The 18,325-nt window shown below is 37.3% G+C and overlaps 1 protein-coding gene across 6 annotated transcripts in view; it reads left to right on the top strand.

Annotated features, from left to right (window-relative positions):
- Positions 1–18,325, top strand: part of BAG1 (BAG cochaperone 1) — a 66,777-nt gene that overhangs the window by 28,944 nt on the left and 19,508 nt on the right. For 4 of the 6 annotated variants that reach the window (XM_087947146.1, XM_087947144.1, XM_087947145.1 and 1 more), the window contains 4 exons: positions 2,239–2,364; positions 5,695–5,777; positions 14,245–14,358; positions 15,147–15,254. In XM_087947146.1, the coding sequence (XP_087803272.1) occupies positions 2,239–2,364; positions 5,695–5,777; positions 14,245–14,358; positions 15,147–15,254 (431 nt within the window). The remainder of the gene's footprint in view (positions 1–2,238; positions 2,365–5,694; positions 5,778–14,244; positions 14,359–15,146; positions 15,255–18,325) is intronic. The other 2 variants (XM_087947147.1, XM_026678305.2) reach the window with 1 other exon arrangement.

Genomic DNA, 18,325 nt, shown 5'->3' with positions numbered 1-18,325 from the left:
TGAGTTTCAGAGTTGCTAGAATTGTTTCTAGACCCTTTTTCTTCTAGTAAATTATATGATTTACATTTGATACGTATACATATATTGGGGGTTTCTGTGAGCATAAGCTCAAATATATGACATATTTTGCTGATCTAATAAAAATGTTAGGTCAGAAAAATAGGTTACTTTGGTGTCTTATCCTAAATGATTTTGTCCTTGTTGCAGGCAGCTGATTTACTGCCAAAACTGGTATTTTTGGCTGCACATAGCTCCCTAGATTTGAATGGAAGCTCATAGAAAGGATCCAAAATTACCATTGGCCAACCGTGGAACTATCTGAAAAGGAATCTTGATGATTGAAATTTTCGATAGAAGTGGCCAGAGCATTGGTTCTCCACCGTTTACTTTTAGCTATCTGTTTTTTAAACCTGCCTTGATTTTAACCCCACATTTTGATATTTCTTTTCCTTTTGACCTTCAGTTTTAAATACTAATCGACTGGTTCAATGCTGATTTATTCTAAGGCCTTGCTGGTATTTAAAGTAAATTCTCTGTGGTTTCTCTTATACTTGATAGCAGTTCTAAATCAATTTCATTTTCTCTGCATGGAATTACATGGCAGTTCTCTGGTTAGTAAAAGAGATCAGGAATGATTTGCATTTGTACTGGACTTTCACTACAGGGATTTCACATTTTATTAATTTTAAAAAGCTCTGGTCTTCTGGTTTTTTAAATTTTTCCTTATACTTCTTACTGTGGAAAATATTTTTTCAATCTTCTCTGAGCTACTTTGTCATGGTTCATCCCATCTTTGAGAATTGTTTATGGCTAGCTGTAAAAGCTCAGTATAGTCCTGTATTAAAACAAAAATGCAAACAATAAATCAACTTAAAGACAAAGCCCTTTGGGAAGCTTTTGAAAACAAAATGTTTTTTAGTTTATAAGCTCTAATTGAAACTTTAGTTTAAAGGTTTAACAAATTAACAATGGTTTTAAATCCACCTAAAGATGATCAGTTGTGAGTAACAATTATTGAATCAGTTTTACCACCGAATAGATTGGAATTTAATTTGTTGCTAGCAGAGCTGAAGAAGGATCCAGGTTTGAATGCAGGCTGCTTGATGACAGCTGAAAGGGCTGTGGATTTTAAAGACTCAAAGCTGAAAGAATTAATGACCGATGAAATAGATTATTTCATAAATATTGATGGAGATTAGGGAGTTGAATTATTTTATTTAAATGGAAAATAAATATTAAGAGACGTTGTGTCTCAACCTAGAGAAGGGACTTCGGGAAATGAGGAGCAATTGTTCAGAAATATCTTAATTAAAATTGTAAGGAAATGTATTATTATTAATAATCAAAGATATTTGATCCTGGACAAATCAGAGACAGTGATTGTGGTGGTCTGTGGTAGATAAGAAGCTGTTGTAGACCTTCTACAAGTTAAATATAATCACAGATTGTTAACAGAGGGTTTTGAAATGTAACTTCATGGCTGGATTACCTGTTAACTACCTTTTTATACACAGATAGATAGCAGGTCAAATGGTTTCAAATCGATTTGTAGAAGCTTACAAATTGTGGACCTGTTTTGCAAGGGGGGGGGGAACATTGCTGGATACATCTACCAGTATTCAACTAGGGAGGACAAGATATGTTATGTGTTTTGTCTTTTTTAACGCACAATTTTTCTAATATGCTTTGGCTAGTTTTGTTTTTCTAAAGTTTTTTGAAGTTTGTATTTTAATTTTCTGAATAAAATAATTTTTTTTGAAGAAAAATAGTTTTGTTTTATTAAAACAAAAACATATTTTAAAACATTAAAACCTCCGAAAGAAGCTACGGTATAATGATTAAAGATGATGAGGTGACAACCAATAATATTCAGATCAGACAGATCTGCTATATGGACTTAGTTGTCAAGGCCAAAAAATAATAATAAAAAAAAATTGATTCAAAGCTGGAAGGAAATTAAGGTTGAATTCCTGGGGCTGTCATTTGCATATGGTTTGATTTATGCAGTAGGTTCCTATGTATATACCAAATGACTCTCTTATCTGCATTAAAACAACTTTAATTCAAAAATCCTTGAAATTTTTGGTGTTATCTAGTTTCTTAAGATATTTGAGATTTGGTCTGATCTTTGATAATAGTCTAAAATCAGGGTAGTTTTTTTAAAAAAAAAACATTTGGTTCTCATTATTGTTTTCCCTGAATGTAACCTGAATATATTTTCATATTATTTATCTTCAGGCAATGAAAAGCATAACCTTCAGGTTAATTCTCAAGAAGATAGTCAACCAACAGTACATGATTTGGCTTTATTAACTGAGCAAGTAACTGGAGTTCCAGTTTCTTTTCAGAAACTGATATATAAGGGTAAGTACAACTTCCATGTATATCCAGACACAAGTCCTGTTAAATTCTATCCCAGATATAGAAATGTAAGCCAAGTGCTTGATATATTCAGTATTAAATATTTTACTTAGTTGGAAGATTGTAGTAGTTAAAATAATTTCATGTTTTATTCATCTATGGATTGATTTTAAAATTATATACAATTATTTCATTGTTTTTTTATATAAATTTTTTATTGATTTTTAAAAACAAACATAAACAAACAAAACTTAAAACATAAAAACATAAAACATATTTTTTGAAAGCAGCTTGATCCCGGGTTACATCTCTTCGTACAGACACAAATTCAAATTCATGTTCATTTTATATACCATTCCATATCTTATTACAATTCTACATTTTCTATATAATATAGCTTCTCCCCTCTTTTAACTTTCTTAATTTTATTTTATTTATTTCATCTTAATTCAGATCATTATACTTATATTCTTTGTCTGTCCTGTTTCCAGCTGTCTATTATCTTTTCTCATTAAACAAAATTTCTCCTGTAATCACTGATTGGAGTATGACACCTTTATATCTTTCCCCTAAAATTATAACACTTAGTATAATACATAACTTCCATTCGGATTCTCCTTAGTACATTCTAAAGTTACACACTATATTTTAAAAAGAGAATAAATTATAAATATATAATATAATTAAAACAACAATCCATACCAATTCAAATCTATTGTTAATATTAGTATTCATTTAAATCTTAAACATTTTACACATTACTTTTCAAATAAGTATCATACTTCTATGGGAACACTTATAAACTTTCCATAGTTACTTCCCCCCCACTTCAGTCATATTTTAAAACATTATATCATTAAAATGTTCCTATTCCTTCCTAGTTCAATTCTCTCATTTATTTCATTTCATTTATTTTGTTCACAAAAGTTTCACTGAATTACACTGAGTATTTTATCCCACTTTTTAATCATATGTTGTTTCCAATTAATACAAATATAACAATACAATCTTACGTACCTTTGCAGAATCACTTTTTCAGTTAAATTTTTACCCATTATCTCTAAATAAGTCCTGTTTCTTTACATCTTGCTCCACACCTTTGTAGCTTCTCTTCCCTTCCTTCCTCCCTTGCTTCTTCTCTCTGCCCTTTTTACCTCCTTGTCTCTCCGCCTCCATTTACCTCTTCTGTGTTCCCCTTTTCTGTTGCTTTCTAACATTATATCTACTTTTCACCTTATTTTTCCCTTTTTTGGTTGTTTTTTTTGGGTCTTAAAGTCTCCATTCTCTTTTCCCCCTTTCCCCCTTCTTCCCTAAGTAAAGTTACTTGTTCGTCAAAGATGGCTTCTTCTTTGTCCCAATCTTGTTGCGCAGTCTTTTCTTGTAGTTTCTCATAGGTACAAATCGCCATTTCTAAGAATTGAAAAACGGAGCCAGGAGAGCCCTTCCCTTCTTGTTCTTCTTCTTTATATTTTTTAAATTCCATTTTCAGTTCATCCACAAGTGGTGCCATTGTAAAAAAAAATTCAAACAACCACCCAAGTGTTTTTAGTCATTCAAATATAATTTTCAAAAGTCCCAAAGTCACCAAGCAATCCAAATACACACAAACTGTTTCTTTTAACACTTTCTTCTTTTTTCACTTTCTCTTCCTGGGGTTACTATTTAGTTACAAAGTTCCAGTTAAGATGTGTCTTTTAGAAGTCTTCTTAGAATTTAATCAGATTCTTTTAAATTCCAGGCAGTCTCCTCCTTCCAAATCCTACTCTTATTCTTTTCCTCTCCCTTCCCACTTACAGCAAAATATTTTTTTTTTAATGTTCAGAAATCCTTATTGTCCCCTTGACATTTAATTATTCAGTTTAATTACCTCTTGATGCCAAAGCGGGTTTTTCCAATTTCTCATTCATCTCTGTTCGCTGTCAACGTAAGGAAGGAGAGTGAAAGAAAAAAAAAACTTTCCCTTTTCACTTTCATTCGCTGCTTCCGAATCTTCTTTGGGAGCGATGTATCTTTTTTAAAATTTAAATTCCAGGTCACCTTGGTTGTTGCTTCTTATCCCGGTCAGCCAAAACTTTCACTTCTTAACTTCCTCCTGCACTTTCTTTTCCGGATGAGTGCTTCTTTGAGACGGCCATTTCTGACCGCTGCTCGTTCGCCTTCAGGAAAGGGAGTTTAGCCAGCTGGGGAGGAAAGATGCGGCTTTCCTTGACCCTGCTGGGATGTCCCCCCACTTTGCCACCTCTACGGGGTGGCTTAGCCCCGAAGCCAGACTGGCTCAGGACGCTCCAGCGGCGAGCCCAGGCAGAAACCGCGCACGATCGCGGATTCCTGCCTGCCGCCGAAGCCCTGCAAACAGGAAGCTTCACAATTATTTCATTGTTTTTGAGGAAAATGTATAAGAGAGATTTTTACATAGAAATGTTTTCATAATATTTCATATCAACTTTTTTACTTGGGAATAGTTGAAAAATAAAGATGATGTACATTAACAAAAATATCGGTAATATCCAAGAATGATGAGACCATTCCAAAGTATTTTCCTTACTTTCTGCCTTTAGTAATATTAAAGAAAATTATTTTTTAAAATATTTTTTAAATTTGAATTAAAATTGAAATGTTAAAATAATTTTTAAACTACTTACTTGATGGATTGAAAAGAACTTAATACAAAAATTATTTTGGTTTTAAAATTTTGTGGTGGGGAAAGTATCTCATTCCTATAATGATACTTCATGCATTTTTGGAGGTCTGCTTTTGTTTAAAGCAGATGTGTTCTGAATTCAGCATGCCTCCAAAATGCCACCTCTTCCTGCCCCACTCCCCAAAGCAGTATTCTTGCACTTGGGGTAGGAAGTTAATAATCTTATTAGAAACAGGTTGCACTTAGGTGTGTGTGTGTGTGTGTGTATGGATCTTTGGTTATTAGGGTTTTCTCGCGTAAAATTGGAGTATCTAGGCAACGTTTTGATGAAGTCTCATTCATCATCTTCAGGCTTGTGTCTTCGGCTTTGTGCTTCTCGGAGTTTGTGCATTACCGAGAAGCACAAAGCCAAGACACAAGCCTGAAGATGATGAATGAGACTTCATCAAACGTCGCCTAGATACTTCCAATTTTACGTGGGAGAAAACCGAATAACAAAGATCCACATACAAATATCCGCGAAAACCTCAGAAAACAAATATATATATAATGTATATACAAAGTATAATATCTTTTTTAAGATAAAGTTGTTTCATCCATCATATTTTGAATGCATTTAAACTTTATTTTTGTTTTTGTTTGTTGAATTTCCCAAAATAAATTTGAGGATTTGGTTATTCTTTTTCTATTAGGAAAGTCATTGAAAGAAATGGAACAGCCATTGTCAACGCTTGGAGTGAAAAATGGTTGTAAAGTTATGCTGATTGGGAAAAGGGTAATTGTTTTTATGAGTCTATAGAATTTTGCAAATCAATGACATTGGTGAATATCCCTTACATAATAAATGTAGAATGGCATTGTTTTCTAGTTTTCTGTTTTTGGAACTTTTACATAATTTTATTTCATTTTATGTCCTCAAGGAACTAAGGGAACTATAAGAAAATTTAATTTTACAATTGTTGCTTTTGTTCTATTTAACCCCAAAAGCTTGTACAACTACCACCAATGATTTTGGTTTGGTTTTAGTAGTACAATTGGACTCATATTGTTCAAAGTTGTGGTTTGTTCTTGCCATGTGTTGTTGAATAAACTAGAATGGGATGGTTCACATTATATAGGGAGTAAAAACCTAATAAATTGTGTTAATAACTGTATTGATGAAACATGAAAGAGTTTAATTAATGGAAAGCTGTTTTATAGTATAAGAAAGGCAATAAGTAATCAAGATACAGTTTTTAGGAAGGCTTGCAAAATCAAAATGTGCTTCATGTAATTTTGTGCATCTATTTCTTCAGATAAGCTGTTCAGAGCATCTAGACATGGGAGGTGCTTCCTTCTCTCATCCGATAGGTTGAGTTGAATTCTGAGGACACTCCTCCTTAGTGTCCCCAGTTTTTGCTCAGCCTTCGTAAGAGACAGTCATTCTTGACTCGGCTGGATTCTCTGAAAGCAAACAGAAAAAGCAATAAGAAAACAAAATTTCAGCTCTTTGCAGGAAAAAAAGGGTAGTAATTTTATCAATAAAGTTTTACAGCTAGCAATGCCGATCTTATCATTAACTGGGTGTCGCAGGCAATAAGCCCTCAGTAAGGGCCTCAACGGCGAGTGGAGCGTGGTCAGACGGCACCATATAATTCATTCAAAACGCTTTTTAAGCAAACAGAAGTGGCCAAAGCAATTAAGACCAGCTGGCCGTTGGGACAGTAAAAAAAGTTCCAACTCAGGTTTTGGGCAGCTGTACATTCAGCCGGCCACGAGGAAATCCTCCGGTTTCTATTTTCTTGGCAAACAGCTCCCTGCCGAACTGCCTAGGGACTGTGAGAGCGCGAGGAGCATTGTTCTCTGACTGGGTGTTAAATTATTTCTTGTTGTGCTCCTGCCCTACATGTAGTCAAGCTGCTTCCCTACATTTGGTAGTTACTATATTGTTGTCTTTGAAGTTGTTAAAACATTTCTGTTTATTTCTGTTATTTAATAAATGTTTAATAGCATACTGTAGATGTTTGCCTCACTTTATGAAAGAGTTTCTGTATTGCAGTCCTTAAGCTAATGAGCTAGTTCATATTCTGCACTTAAGACAAATTGAATTTGAAATATGTAGCCCACACCAATTAAAAGTTAATTAATTAAAAATAAATTAAAATATAATTAAATTTAAAATTGAAGGGTAAATTAAAATTTAATTAAAATTAATTTTTATTAAAAGGTTTTTATTAAATTAAAATTAATTAAACATTAAAAGTTTGTAAGAAATTGTTTACACAGAAAAATATCCTAAAATCTACCAATTTTCACGCAGTATTGACTTAGAAACTGCTGTTTTATGAACAGAACACTTCAGTGATAACAGTTTATTCACCAGAGGTAGTCCTCAACTTATGACCACAATTGTTACCAGAGTCTCCACTGCTAAGCAGGACAGTTATTTTTTCTCTTATATATAATTTTATTAAACGTATCAAAAATAACGTACATATGGAAAAGAAAATAGAGGAAAAGGTGGAAAGGGGGGAATGAACCGTAGCATAAAGAGGAAAAAGGAGAAAAGCGTTACTTCCAACTTTTATAAAGCAGTACTAATACTTCATATAATTTTGATTCTATACCTATGATTCTACAACCAAGAATTGTATTAGATTTTTTGGCAAGTGCCACATATTGCTGGCTCATATCAAAGTGATTGTCACCTACTTAAAGTTATTGTTTTTGAACCAGGTTTTACCTAATCTATACTTGTACCTTTGGTTTTTCCTGCCTAGGTGTAAAAACTTGCTTTTCTTCACATTAAATTTAATTTTGTTGGAGAGGGCCCATTGTTCAAGTCTGTGAAGATCTTTTTGAATCCTGAACTTGTCTTCTGGGGTGTGGCCTATTCCTGCCAGCTTAGTGACATCTGCAAATTTGATGAATTGCCCTTATAATCCCTCATCTAAGTCATTTATAAAGATGTTGAAGAATACTGGGCCTAAGATAGAACCTTGTGCCCCACTTTCCTCATGCAGATGCCATTTTAAAATTATGGAGCTTCCATAATGATGCAATTTGAAAAAAAGAAGCAGGCTGCAGCTGAAAAAAAGTCCCCTTTAAAGTAGAAAAAATGAACAAAATTAAATGCCTAAGATAGAAGACACATTTTATTGTCCATTTTAAAAATAATTTAAAATCTCTGATTCTTCCATGGTGATCTTGCTTCTTGGTTGCCTGTCCCTAGCTGAAGATTAACCCAGCCTCTTCACACTGCTCCAAAGCTTTTCATAGGAATGCAGATATCCAGAGGATTGAGACAGGGAAGTTTCTTCTTCAGTTGCGTAGTCCCCATATTTTGATCACGTGCTTCTGGGAATTCTTCAGCAGTTATAAGTTTATAGTTATAAGTCACTTTTCAGTGCTGTTGTAACTTCAGATAGTCACTAAACAAATGATTTAGGACAGGGATGTCAAACTGGATTTCTTTCAGGGTCAGATCAGCATTGTAGTTCTCCTCTGCAGGGTGGGGGTGGGGGTGCGGAACAGATGCCTCCTGCAGCACCCTGCTGGCCAAAACAGGGTATGGTCGTTCTGCATGTGCCCCCACCCCACCCCGTGCCTTGTTTTTCCCCTCCATGGACTCCTGCAGCACCCTGTTGGCTGAAAACAGGCCATTTTTCGGCCTCTTTTCAGCCTGTTTTGGGCCCATTTTTTGGCCCATTTTGAGTCTGTTTTTTTGTTTTCAGTCCAGTTTTCAGCCTGTTTTCAGCCTACTTTGAGCTCATTTTTCAGCCTGGTTTCAACCCGTTTTGAGCCCATTTTTCAGCCCATTTTTCAGCCTGGTTTGGGCCTGGTTTTTGGCCTGTTTTGGGCCCATTTTTCAGCCTAGTTTCAGCAGGCAGAGTGCTGTAGGAGGCCACAGAGGATGAAAACAAGGTGCAGGGAGGCCGCACGCGACCCGTTTTAGCTGCCAGAGGCACCACGGGCTGGTCCCTTGATATTTCCAGGCCGGCTCTGAGGGCTGGATTTAAGCATCCCGTGGGCCAGAACCAGCCCCTGGGCCTTGAGTTTAGGACCCTGTTTTAGAGCAACTGGTAATTGCATCCAGTTTATTGTTTTTTAAACTTTTACCAGAATTTTTCACCAAAAAACTTTACAGCTTCAAAACAAAATGTTTTTTTCCTGCTTGGTTAGAAGTGATAGGAATGGAGTCTAAAACCTTGGACATTTTTTCTTTAGTACTTCTAGCCATGTCACAACAATCCCTTGTAGCTCTCCATTTAATTATGATGATTTTGAAATATCTTCCATGCAGACAAGGCTAAGATTTATGAGGTTTTCAGCTTTGTGGTCCAAAAACCCAAGACTTTATGATCTTAAAACTCATTAATATTAGCTTTAAAGTTCTCTGTTGCAAAATTTATTAGTTTATCAAAATATGAAATATAAAGAAAATGAAAATAATGGGAAACTAGGGGAAGAAAAAGAAAAAGGGAGCAACTTTGGGCTAGAAAGGAAAAAAGAAAAAAGCTTCCAACTTCCAACTCTTTGTACCACAATAAAATATAATAAAACTACCCTCAACTTTTTACTTTTACACAGTAATAAATACTAGCCATTTACAATCAGTACAAACCCATCTAATCATCAAAATCAACATTTCCTTTATTTTAGCACAATCACAAAATCCAGAAGTGATTTGCAAATGGAAGCAAGTTTAAATATGTTATTTTCTTAAAATAAAGCAATCAATTTAACCATCTTTACTTTTTTCCCCTTGCTGTGGAAAATAATATATATTTCTGTTTGTACTTATTAATGTTTATAAACTATCACTTATATTAACCAAATTTATTAACTCTTTCAGGTTCTTTAACTTTAAAGGAGAAAAGCCTTTTATTTAAACCCATTTTAAGACTCAAGACTTTAGTACATCTTTTTTCCATCCTCCTAACATTCATACTTTCAAATTCACTTTTAATAGTATTTTTCAAATTTTAGGAATTACTCAAGCATTGTATATGAAAATTTTTAAACCGACTTTATACACACAAAACTACATTCGAACTTTCTTTCAATTACATATATTTGTAAAGAGCCATCCTAACTTCAATTGCTTCATTAAGTTTAAGGCACTCCTTCCCGCTTATCCTTATACAATAAAATGTTATTATTCTCTGGAATTTCTGTCAAGTCTCTTTTTCTCAAATAATTGTCAACCTTGTTAGTATCCATGAAGAAAAAGTCCCAAACTTGTCTTCTTGAGAGTTGTGGATGTACTTGGAACTCTTGTTTCAGTTGTGCTGATTGGATTTAATCCAGGGGTGTCAAACTCACGGCCCGCGGGCCAAATGTGTCACACCCACTGGTTTAGTGAAGGGGGGAAAAGTCCCAATACATCATGTGACAATGGGCATTTGACACCGGATTTAATCCATCATAACAATAAAGATTAGTGTCATATGTCACTGTTCCAGAAAACAAACTCCAAAAAACTTCAAGACAGACATTTTCTCAAAGTTCCATTTTATTAGAGTTGTCATACTAGCACATCTGGGAAAACCCGAATCTGAGAGTTCCGGGTTTTCCCTCAGTAATTCAAAATCAAAGACCCATCCCCTGCACCCATCATTACATCACATGGCTCAATCACCATCCCAACTGGAGACATCCTTCTAACCACTCCTTGTCCAGATGCAGGATGACATGACCTTGACTGAGAAGAAGAATGCTATTATGTCTAACTACCTTCACTTTAAGAAATCCCCCTTCCCAATTTCTCAGGCATTGGAATGTGGCAGCGTGGAAGCTTCTGGTGCTAATATGGCTTCCAAGGCTGACAGGCATCCTCCCCCCTGAGGAAAAAAAAATCACTTCCTGGAAAAGAAAAGAAAATGGACAAAACAAAAAAAGGGGTTAATACTTTGTACCTCTGACCAATTAACCTCCCCTCCTCCCTCCAGAAGGACCTTTTGGCTTTTGGGGGAATTTGTCATGAAATTATTTAACCAATCTATTTGCTTTCACATCCCAACTTTTTACCCAGATAGCTTCTGACAAAGGGTACTCTTTCCAATGCATTAAATACTGTAGGCACCCTCAATGCAACCTAGAGTCAAAGATTTTTTTCACTTTATAATGAGTTTCACCTTGTATCACAATAGGCTTGCAGGGAGCAGCTGAAATGGGTCACAGCGTGGAACTGATAGCAGGTTTTAATAAACGCTATGAAAGACATTTTTTGCCCAATATGAGAGGAAAGCTAAGCTGGATGGCAACTGGATTAATTACTTTCACTATAGGGAAAGGATAAGAAATTTGGGTCCTAATTTTTTTACTAGGTAATCTTGATCTAAGAAATTTCGTGGACAGATGTACTTGATCTCCTACTTTAAAAGGCAGTTAAAGAGATCTATGCCTGTCTGCCTGGGTTTTATTTTTTCAACAGCCTCCGTTAGGGCTTTCTTTGTATTTTCCCAGCCTTTTTTTAGTGAGTCCATCCACTCTGTTAGTGACATGGATGTTGGTGGTTCCCTGGGTAATTCAGGAACAGGAACGAAGTCCATGCCAGTGGTAATTTGGAAAGAGGTTAATCCAGTAGTACTGTGTACTGCATTATTGTAAGCTACTTCAACAAATGGCAATAAATCCGCCCAATTTTCTTGCTGATAATTTACCTAACATCTAATATATTGCTCCTCCATAACATTCAAATGTTCCACAGATCTGTTTGTAGCTGGATGAAAAGCTGAGCTAAGCCCTTGGAATGATCCAATGGATCTCAGGAACTCTTTCAAGAATTTAGCAGTAAATTGAATGCCTTGGTCTGATATTATCCACAGCGGTACTCCATGAAGGCGATAAATATGTTTTATGAACAATTTTGCCAGTGTTTTGGCAGACGGCAGTCCATTACAAGCAGTGAAGTGGGCTTGTTTAGAGAACAAATCAATAACAGTCCAAATCAGTGGTTGCCAACCAGTGAACCAGGGACCACTGGTGGTCTGCAAGAAAATTTTGGTGGTCCGCAGAGAAATGTCATCCCCAAAGCAATTAATCCAGGCTGGGGGAAAGGGCGGAGGGGGGGAACTTGCCCCACTCACCCCATGCGCCTTGCCTGGCCACCGGGCTACTTCTTTCTGCTTCTTTCTTCTTCTGCTTTTGGCTGCATGCAAGAAAATCAGCAAAAGTCTTTCTTTTTCTCCCCCAAACTCCACCAGAAATGAGTCTTTGGGACCCTGCAAGGCATCCTGTTCCAAGAGGCTGCGCCGGCGCAACAAGTCTTACAAAGACTCATTTCTGGCAGAGTTTGGGGGAGAGAAAGAAAAACTTCTGCTGCTTTTGCTGCTTTCTTTGCATGAAGCCAAAAGTCTCTATCTCTTTCCCTCCCTCTGAGAATGGGGCTGGAGACGTTATCCAGCAATCCCAAATAAAGAATGATCGATTGGTAGGAAAACGGGGTGAGGAATTTTCCTGCAGACCTTTTTTGGGATTTTCCCAGGTCTGCGGGATTTAAAATTATGTTTGGTGGTCCCTGAGGTCCAAAAGGTTGGCAACCCTTGGTTTAGCAAGTTCTTCATAAGGGGTAGGGAGTATGTGTTTTGTACGTACATTCCATTGATCCCCCTAAAATCCATGCATAAACTCAGCCCTTCATCTTTCTTTTCTTTAAAAAGTACAGGGGCAGCTGTTTTAAATTTTGCTGTCTCTATAAATCCTCTGGACAAGTTGGTGTCGATGTATTTTCTCAATTCAATCATTTCTGCAGGCATCATAGAGTACATGTTTGGCTGGCAGTTTGGCACCAGGTTCTATTTCGATGGCACAGTCTGTTGGCTGATGAGAGGGGAGGACATTGCATTCCTCCTTTGTAAACACATCGGCTAGATCTCTGTATTCTTTGGGGACCGGCGGCTCACCTGGGAGTGAAAGTAAGGTGGTGGCTGCGGCTTCTGGCCGTGACTGCCGCTTCTGTCGGCGGGACTGGACTAAGTGGCAATTCCCTTTTTGGAGGGACTTGTGGCACTGGGTCAACCCCAATGATGATTTTCTGGTACCCATCTTCCCACTTGATGGTGGGTGCCCATTTATCCAGCCAAGCAAGCTCCCAGATTACCGATTCTGTCATTTTGAGAGCAATCACAAACAGTATGAACTCTCGGTGCCTGCCCACTTCTAATCTGATGAGCTCTGTAACTTGGGTGGCCTGGGTTCCACCAATCAATGTTCCATCCACTTGCTTGAACCTAATTGGGGTTAGGGCCCTCATCTTTATCTCTAATTGTTCAACAATAATAAGTCCAATTAGGCACCTAGTATGGCCTGTATCGATCAGTGCTAATTCCCCTTGCTCCCCAGTCTCTGGCACTGTCAGCTTTACTTTAACTGTAAAAGGGGGAATGGCTGCATTCACCATTGGGTCATCCTCTCCGCTAGTATCTCCAGGAGGAATTTCTTTAGTTGAAGGTTCCTCACTGTCTTCTGTGGGGAGGGGAATCTCTATGGCTTGCTGGGCAGATCTGCTCATGTCTGGGGTTTTCCTCAGTGTTCTCCTGCCCCTCGTAGCAGTTGATGGTCGCGGTTGAGGGATCGGTGAAAGAGCTAGGCACTCGGAAGCCCGATGACACGTTTTGCCACAGCGGTAGCATTTGATGGTGCCAGTCAGTTGCGCAGGGGTTGGCTCAGGAGATTTCGCCAGGGACATCAGCCTAAAGCTTTCCTTGCTGACTTCTCTGGTGGGGGGTTGCAATTTGGGTGGATTTCTCTATCCATCGTTATTGACAATATAATTGCATTCTTGCTTCTTAGAAGTAGGATTTGGAAGACATCATGAAAAAAATTGTCCCGTCTTTCTTAGGCATAAATATAATTTAACTTATTATAGCATCAGTAATCAAGCAGAAGTTGTACTAAAAACTTTAGATTTTGACAGTTGGAGATTGTTATCTATAACCTAGCTACAGGTAAATATGTAGCAATTTGAAGCCAGAAAAGCTAGTTTAGCACCTCACTTTTTCCATAGATTGCAGAGCAGTTATACTCAGATTGTAACATTAGGCATCAGCTTAAGGCCAAATGGAATAGGGTGTAGTTATGCCATATAACTTCCTGCTCATTGTATGTTTTACTATTTTGTTGTGATTTATGGCTGACATTCAATTGGTCCCTTAAATACAGTATTGTTCTGTAATTATAATATTTTTGCCTTTTATTTGAATGCATCCACCCCAGCAAACCAGGTACTTCATGATAGTAATGTTCTCTTCTCTTAACAGAACAGTCCTGAGGAGGAGACTGAATTAAAGAAATTAAAAGTTTTGGAGAAATCAGTGGAACAGCTTGCTAAAAAAATAGATGAAGTAAATAAAGATCTTAGAGAGATTCAGAAAGTAAGTTACTTTACATTTCAATAGTTAATATATATTTGTAAAAGTCAGGTATAGACTTGTCAGTTTAGATAATCTTTAGAAAATCCAGTTTAGAAAATCCAGCAAAATGTGTGGTCAAAGATATCTTTATATGAATATGAAAATGAATTTTCTTTGGAATGATTGCTGTATAATATATAGGCTCTGGAGGTATGACTCTGAGGTGTGTGTAGATGTAACACAGATCATGCATATTTTTACTCTAGAATTGTGATAGATTTATTCTAATTGAGATTTTGGAAGGCACACTCAGTGAGGGAAGAGTAGTATGACTTTGATTGTGAGTGTTGTTAACATTATGATAGAGCCTAGATGTGAAAGTATCCCTCCTAATTAATGTTGCGGATGTATAAGAGCATGTGTGATCTGTACATATGATGTTGGGAAAAGGCTCCATAGATTTAGAGTTGAGATAGAAAACAGCCAGCTTGTACAGCAGTAAGGAGAGAAGACAATATGAGAGAATGGAAGCCTGCATATAAAGGAAGTTTGAGTATGTGATGTTGATGAACAAATGAAAGTGAATGGTGATCCAGCCTTAATGATGTACATTAGTAAATTTCATTTATATTCACATGTCTGTACTTGTCTGCATAGAAAGTTGGACACATATTGCCTTTTGTATACATGGAATTACTTACAGAACTATGGATATTATAGGAACATAGCTCTTACAGCTGTTATAATAAAATGCCTATTCCAATTAAGTTATGAATAAGCATAATGTAAACAGTGTATTTTTCATATAGGATTTTCTTGCAAAGAATAATCAAACTGAAGCTCTTAGTCAGTTGGATAAGCGGATAAAGGGAACTGCTGAGCAGTTTATGAAAATTCTGGAACAAATAGATGCTATTGTAAGTAAATAATGATAACATTTTGTGGTTAACTGAAAGAAATCTCAGTTCTTAATTTTAAATGATGTTGAGCTCAGAGTTACAAAACATGATTAATCATAATAGTCAACATAAATTAATTAATCTATAATCATCACTATAGTGATATAACACCTTGTCACAGAGGTTAACAACCTTCAGTGGTCTAAGTAGTTCCCCTACCCCAACAAAATCTCAATTGCTAAAAATATTTTTAAATCCAAAAGATTTGCTGAAATTTATATCAAGTTTTTATAAAGTTTTATGGAATGTCAATTTCTCATGAGATTTTGGCTATTTGATTTATTTTATTTTCAATTGAATTTTTGGTGTTTATGGGCATGATTTTGGAAGATAAGCCATGATTTATAAGTGTCTAGTAACCAAATCTTAATCTTTTAAATCATTAGTAGTAAAATCTCCCTTTTGAGAAAACAGCATTTTATTAGTTAAGTTTAATGTTAGCCATTTTTAATGCAGACTGTCAAGCTCTCAGAGGCTGGAAAGTTAAGGAAACAAGAATTCCTTGGATTTCTGGAAATATATTTATTGCTGGTAGTATCATTTTTCGGAATTTTGAAAACTAACCAAAATAATTATCCTACATACAAATGTAACTAGAGTTGAGTTTCTTTTTTCCCTTTCCCTAGACTCAAACATCTTTTCTATAACGGCCTTGTTTCTTACCTAAACTTTGCTTCTCCCTCTCTGTTGCCAAACTCTGTCTCTCAGGAATTCATAGCCACCACGATCACCATGGATCTATCCCAAGACATCCATGGCCTGATCACACTTCAGATATAATCTTCATGTTGGATCATGGCAAGGTGACCTGGTGGGGGACCTGTCAATATCCCCTTTGTCGTGATCAGACCATGCCCTGATGATCTTGAGATTCTCTTATACTGTTCCCTCCACTGTGGGGAGCACTAGACTTATTCATATGATCTATCGCAGTGACTGAAGAACTTGCTTGGGTTCCAAAGAAAGCTGAGGGAATCCCGGAGACACTGAGGAATGTTCCTGTGGAAGCTTTGGCTGCAACCTGGAATCTGAGAATGCCTGAAGCCCTGAACAGAATTGCATTTATTCTCTTGACCCATCAGCCCTAACACTCCCCATGGTTCACAGGGGAACTGAAAAGAGTCAATAACAAGAGCCCTGTCCTAGACCCCTGTCCTAGACTCATGACAGAGGCAATGATAGCTAGGAGAGCCTTTGCACATCTTTGTGTTTTGCACCGATTATATATTTTTCTGGATGTCGAGATCCTGCACTCAGTCACTTACACCTTGATCCTTTCCTGCTTGGATTATTGCAACGTGCTGTACTCGGGCCATTCTTGAAGCAGAGGTGGTATTCAGCAGGTTCTGACCAGTTCTGGAGAACTGGTAGCGGAAATACTGAGTAGTTCGGAGAACTGGCAAATACCATCTCTGACTGAAGATTTTACAGTATCCTTCCCTTGCCACGCCCACTAAGCCATGCCCACAGAACCAGTAGTAAAAAAATTTGAATCCCACCACTGTCTTGAAGTGTATTTGGAAGGTATGACTGGTCAAAAAGCACAGCAGAGGCAGTTTTGAATGACTTATGTAACTATTTTGTGAGCTGCATTGGCTGCCAATGTGCTTGCAGATGCAATTCAAGGTATTGATTACTATCTTTAAAGTCCTTTATGGCATGGCTCCCGGATTCCTATGGAACTGTCTTTCTTCCATGGGATCTGCCCGCTCAACTCATGTAGTGGAAAAGGCCTACTGCAGATCCCATCAGCCAAGGAATTTTGGCTGATATGATCCAGGAGAAGAACATTTTTTCACATGACTTTTGCCCTTTGGAACTTCTTAGTTGGTGTCCACTCTTTTAGCCTTCAGAAAAAGCCTTAAAACCAGACTATGTTGGCTGGCATGGGTCATGAGGGAGAAGCTGTTGGCTGGAGGTAGTTGGTGCATTAACAAAGAGGGTCCCTACCCCTTCACCTTCAAGCTTATGTTTTTAGGTTGTTTTCATTTTTCTAATTTTAATCTCTTTTCCTATTTATAATTGTTTGGACATTTGTGTATTTTATGTTACTATAAGATACTCAGTGTCCCATCAAATTGCGAGATGGGCACAAATAAAGGATTTGGGACAATTCTTCACTGCCAATGGACCCTGCCCATTTCACCTTGGATTTCCCAGCATGGCTGACCCCACCACAACTTCTCAGATGCTTTTCCAAGTTTGCCTAATCGTGGCCAATGCATTGCAACCTAAGTCTTCACAACCAATTCCCCCTGTAGATGATTAAATGTGCCTCTGGAGCGTCTAGCTTCTGGCACACTTTTGGCACACACCTAACAGCAAGAGATACGGGATGTTGTCAGGAGCAGTGCTAGTATAGGGGGGACTGGTGGGGCTGCAGTGTCACTTTCACCAGCACCGTTTGGATGGCGATCAGAAGGTAACCAAGAGATGCTATTCCAGCAGTGGTGCGATAGCATGGGGAGGGGGTTGACAGAGGTTTTGCCAGCAGTGTTTGGATAGTGGAGAAGAAAAGATTTGCCAGCAGCATTCGGGTAACGCAGGGTGGGAGATGAAGAGAGTTGCTGAAATGTACTATTCTTATTACTTGGATCTTTTACGTACTTTTCCAGCAAGACACCCACATCAACATGCACACCCCTTTGATGAATTTAAATTAAACGTTAATGTTTAATCATGTTTCATTTGTTGGTTGGCTGGGATGAACTTTGGGATTGCCCATGGAAGGGTGTGTGTGTTGGTGTGTGTGTCTCTCACTGGAAGGGTAGGTTTCAGGTTGCTGCTTGCTTACTTTAAATGATACCCAACTTCCCATTTTTTTTCCTTTCTGGCTTTTTGTTAAAGTTCAGTAGCTGTCATGTCAATCTATTGGATTCTGGTAGCCAAGCAATTGGGACAAGAACTCTCCCCCAGTTTTGGAGGTGGGGCTACCTTCCTCCTGACTTTCCCTACCCCACTTTTAATTTGCTCTTGATTTAGTACCAAGGCACGCTACTCTTTTTTGTCACGTCCTATGCCCACTTCTC

The sequence above is a fragment of the Notechis scutatus genome, chromosome Z, assembly GCF_049901735.1.
Source record: "Notechis scutatus isolate UNSWTSFEM ecotype Mainland chromosome Z, rNotScu1.2, whole genome shotgun sequence".
Classification (NCBI taxonomy): domain Eukaryota; kingdom Metazoa; phylum Chordata; class Lepidosauria; order Squamata; family Elapidae; genus Notechis; species Notechis scutatus.
The sequence above is the reverse complement of the archived record's forward strand: the minus strand, read 5'-3'. Positions and strand labels throughout refer to the sequence as shown.